Genomic DNA, 4,470 nt, shown 5'->3' with positions numbered 1-4,470 from the left:
AAGGTTTTTATTTTTATTTCTGATTCTCAACCTCAGTGATGACACAGAATGATGTAAAGCAGTAAATCTAACTCACCATCCATGATGAAGAAGCAGTCAGTGCAGTTATTCAGGCTGGTGTCAGAAAATTCGTCCTCCGTCGTCCTCTCTTGCTGTGTGGCTCTAAAGTGGCTTTAAAGTCGTTTTGTGTCACTCTCTGTTGACTCGGCTGCTCTCCTTATCAAATATGACTTCAGACAGCTGATGAGTCGAGAGTGAAACTTCAGCTCTGCCTCTGAGCCAAACTCCACCTGAAAGTTACTGAAGGGGGGCGGAGCCAGACTGAGGACGGAGGCTGAGGATGGAGGATGTGTGTCACAGAATCACTGAAGCTCCTCCTCTGTGCTACTCAGTTCTCTGTTGAAGGGGAACAACTTTGACTCTCAGATTCTGCTGCTGTGGAGGCCCCTGGTGGCCCCAAGCTGTTGTCTCCAGCTCCAGTTAGTAATGAAGGAGTTCAATGACAACAAAAACAACAGTTTACATCAATCTTTTTGAGTTACAACAACTTTTGATGAAATCATGTTCAACTAACAAACTACACTGAGTTAGAGGAATTAATTAAAGGTATTTTTTAATTCACTCTCTTAAATTGTCCAGCTATGTTAAGACAGAGGAGGGGACATGAAATCCTCAAGTCAAGGTGAAGGAAAATAAAGTTATCAGGCCAATTTATTAAGTTATCTCAACTTGAACTTACTTTGAAACCAACTAAGGCCAGAATCTGAGTGTAAATCACAGACAATATTAAGTTAAAGACATTCCCATCAATATTATGTTCCCCTGGCAACTCAGAAGGTTAGTCTAAATCACTTGATGTTTTAAGTTGCAACTATGTGCTTAAATAAGTGCTGAGAATAGGTCCCTTTAATTCCAGCAGTTGGAGCTCTTACAGCTATTGCGAGTGCTATCTCGTAACACAGGAAACCTGTTGTTGCATACTGTGTGACACCAGCGTTGGATGATGTCAATCTGTCGTTATCAGTACACCTCAGCTGTCCAGTGTCCTGGTTTGTCCTGAGAATAAGATCACCCTGTAAAAGAACAGACACAATCAGTGATAATAGAACCATCATCTAAAACATACAGCCACAATTTAATAACAAACTATGAAGAAAAGGGGAAAAAACAGCAGTGACATTATTGTGTACAAAAACTATGTATAGATCTCTCCTGGACTGATTCAGACTAATGTTGCAGCATTTGACCTTCACGTCTCCGACTCAGCCCTCAGTGTCTACTGGTGTTGTTAGCTTCGTGGTAGCATTAGCTGACATCAACAAACCTTCAGCTCCCAGTACCTGACAGACTCCAACCCAAACCTCACAGAAGTACATCAATGCTGCGTTACAATCCTCCAGAATGGCAGACATGAGCATCACAACACCATTCCCAAATTGCCTTCGTGTGCAGACAAGCTTTGACAAATTGCCTGATATGCAATTAGGGATGGGTACAGCTCCTCTGACTGATACTGCTTATCGGTGCTTTTTGGTATTTTTTAAGTGTTGTGGGATTTTTAAAAATTGAACAAAAGACACAACTGGAGATATGATTAGGATGTTTAAATAAGATTTAAACATACAATAAGACTAAAAATATGATGTTTAAGATTTAAAGCATAAACAAATAATGAGATTAGATAATATGATGTGTAAACTAAATTTATGAATATACTGAACAAACCTGTGTAAAAACTCAACCCAATGGAAAATCTACAGAAGCTTGACGCCTGTTTTCAGGCTGGAAGACAACAGGCCTGCCATGCATGCGCTCTCAATCACTCTGCATTTGTGAGTTCAAATAAGGACACTGTGGCCTTGAACGACCTGATAAAGATGGTGCCCGGGAGACCCAAAAAAACCCAATGGCTGAGTTGGAGGAGCATCGCATCGCAGGTACAAAGTCTCAAATTACTCAGTGCCGAGCAAGAAGTAATGCTGACTATAGACTTTGACTGGTATTGAAGAAAATGGGTGGAGNTCGAAGGCTTTTGGTTAAGATTTATGTATGAATGTGAACAGAGTGTTTTACCATTTCAAAGTAGGTACTGATGTAACATGAGTTCACTTTCAAGGGTTCTTGTCATGATGGTCTTGTTTCTGGGTGCAGCTTATTTCTCACGAACGTTTAAAGGTGTCTTAACGGTTCAGTGCTTTTATAAAGGTCATCATGCAGACAAATATGTATCAGATATAAAGAAAATCAAAGGGAGACATGAAGATGTAATAAAATAAAAGGCAAGATAGCAGGTATCTGTCACTGGGTTTACTTTTTTATTTCTTCTACTTCAACTTTATATTTGGGTTTGTAAATGTGGAGCTGCTTCCTGGAGGAAACATATGTTATATCTAAAGTACTTGACGAGTTATTTGGGTTTGAACTTCAATTGTCTGCCTAAATTCGACTCGGCACTGAAGACAACAGAGGACCCAGGTCAACTCCACTCATTTTCCATTTTTATTTAATTTTTTCAAAAAAGGAATCAGGTTGAGTGTTTGCTAGTTGATAACCTTAAAATAAAAAACACAAACCCATATTAATTAATTAATTAATCCATCAACAATCATTTAACATCCCAACACACCATAAATCAAATTACCAATTATAATTTTATCCTTTAAATTCATTTGAAACTGTCTCTACATACCAGTGGCATCTCTGCAGTCATCACTACAATGAAGATTTCTGACCTTCGTCCCTGTACTGGTATGAACAGCAAACAAAGAGAACACACCTGCCCAGGACCCACAAATGAAGCCTTCTTCTCCCTTCAGGCCTGAGCTGACACACCTATCAACTCAAAATGGCAGCACTGCCCTCTTGCTGTAAGTAAATTAACTAAATAAACTAGGTGAAAAATTAGGCCCTGCGATGGACTGGCGACCTGTCCAGGGTGTACCCTGCCTTCGCCCTAAGTCGGCTGGGATAGACTCCAGCCCCCCATGACCCTAGTGAGGATTAAGCGGTGTATAGATAATGGATAGGTGAAAAATTAAATAAGCAAATAAATACATATACACACAGCACCATAACCTAATTCATAACTTAACAGTACTAAAAGTAGATACAAATCCATATTTACAACAAGCTTAAACTTTTGTAGAACTATACCTCTAAAGGCAGTGTTAGCTGTGGTAAAATGCTTCAGCACTCAGAGACCAACTGTGAAGGATGTACACAGGTTTAAAAGTTTAAAGATCAGAACCAAATTAAAACTAACACAATTAACCTTCATTGTTTGTTATTGTCATTTTGAGCTCTTCAAAAAGTCCAAAATTTGAAATGCAAAGACATGAAAGAAATGATGAAAGTCGAGTAAAACCAGTTTTATTGGCAGCTATTTAACATGTAACAAAGAAAAGCCTCCACTCCAGCAGTGCTCCTTCATAAACATAACCTTTTATCTTGATAGTTAGTGATTCACTGTACAATTACACTATTACACTGGATCAACTCAACATATCCAGAACAATTCATTTTCTTTTGGACTGTGCTTTGAATCTGCCTCAGTGACCCCAAGATTTCTCTCCAATGTTAAAAAGCAGCAAAGAGAGTTTCCAGCAGTGCAACAGCATCAACATTACAGTGTTGGGACCAAAAAAATTGGATTCTCTTCTTGGTCTCAGCAGACTACTATTTATTTATTTCAATTATTTATAAAAATGTGGCAGTATATCATATATAATTATAGATGTTGCAACTAGCATCTATTGATTCTGTGAGCTGGCTGCCTAAAAATTTGATCAGGTCCATCAATAGTCTATAAGTTGCGGTCGACTGACGTCAGATCTTTCTCCCTGTAGCTGCATCTGCATCTAAAGCTTCACAGCAGCTTTTCATGACATGAAACCCAGTTTTACATTTTAAGTTTTTCATTAAGACAGTTGCACACAAATGAAACCAAACCTAAACATTATTTTCACAGCAGAGACAAACAAAAGCATGTCAGTGGAAGCACTGTGCAAACAGCACAGTTCCATCAGTACTATGACTAGAGCCGGTTCTGTTTAGTCCTCCAAAGCATCCAAGAGGCATCTTAATCAGATACCTGAACCACCTCAACTGGCTCCTTTCGACTCGACTCCGAGCTTCCTCTGGATGTCCCAGCTCCTCACCATATCTCTAAAGCTAAGGTCAGCTTTAGAGATGTGGCAGCAACTAACTCCAACCAGAGGGACCAGTCCATCAGTTTCTGGTACAGAACCATGACCTCAGACTTGGAGGTGCTGATTCTCACTCCAGACTGCCTCAGTGCTCGCTGAAGCTCACAACATGATGAAACCAACAGAACTACATCATCTGCAGAAAAGCAGAGATGCAACTCTGAGGTCTCCAAACCGGACAGCTTCCTCATTCTGGCGGCACCTTAAGATCCTGTCAGTGATTCTCACAAACAGGATCAGAGTGACAAGAAGTATCACTGGTGGA

The 4,470-nt window shown here is 39.8% G+C and overlaps 1 protein-coding gene across 1 annotated transcript in view; it reads right to left on the bottom strand.

Moving 5' to 3' along the window:
- The window catches only part of LOC103369248 (GTPase IMAP family member 1-like), a 13,262-nt gene that overhangs the window by 286 nt on the left and 8,506 nt on the right, over nt 1-4,470 (bottom strand). Inside the window, exons 3-4 of the mRNA XM_008297914.1 lie at nt 933-1,073; nt 740-763 (exon numbers count right to left, since the gene is read on the bottom strand). Coding sequence (XP_008296136.1) covers nt 740-763; nt 933-1,073 — 165 coding nt within the window. The remainder of the gene's footprint in view (nt 1-739; nt 764-932; nt 1,074-4,470) is intronic.

This window comes from Stegastes partitus, unplaced genomic scaffold (assembly GCF_000690725.1).
Source record: "Stegastes partitus isolate 25-593 unplaced genomic scaffold, Stegastes_partitus-1.0.2 Scaffold1258, whole genome shotgun sequence".
Taxonomy (NCBI): Eukaryota; Metazoa; Chordata; class Actinopteri; family Pomacentridae; genus Stegastes; species Stegastes partitus.
Note: the sequence above shows the minus strand (reverse complement) of the source record. Positions and strands in the feature narration are given on the sequence as shown.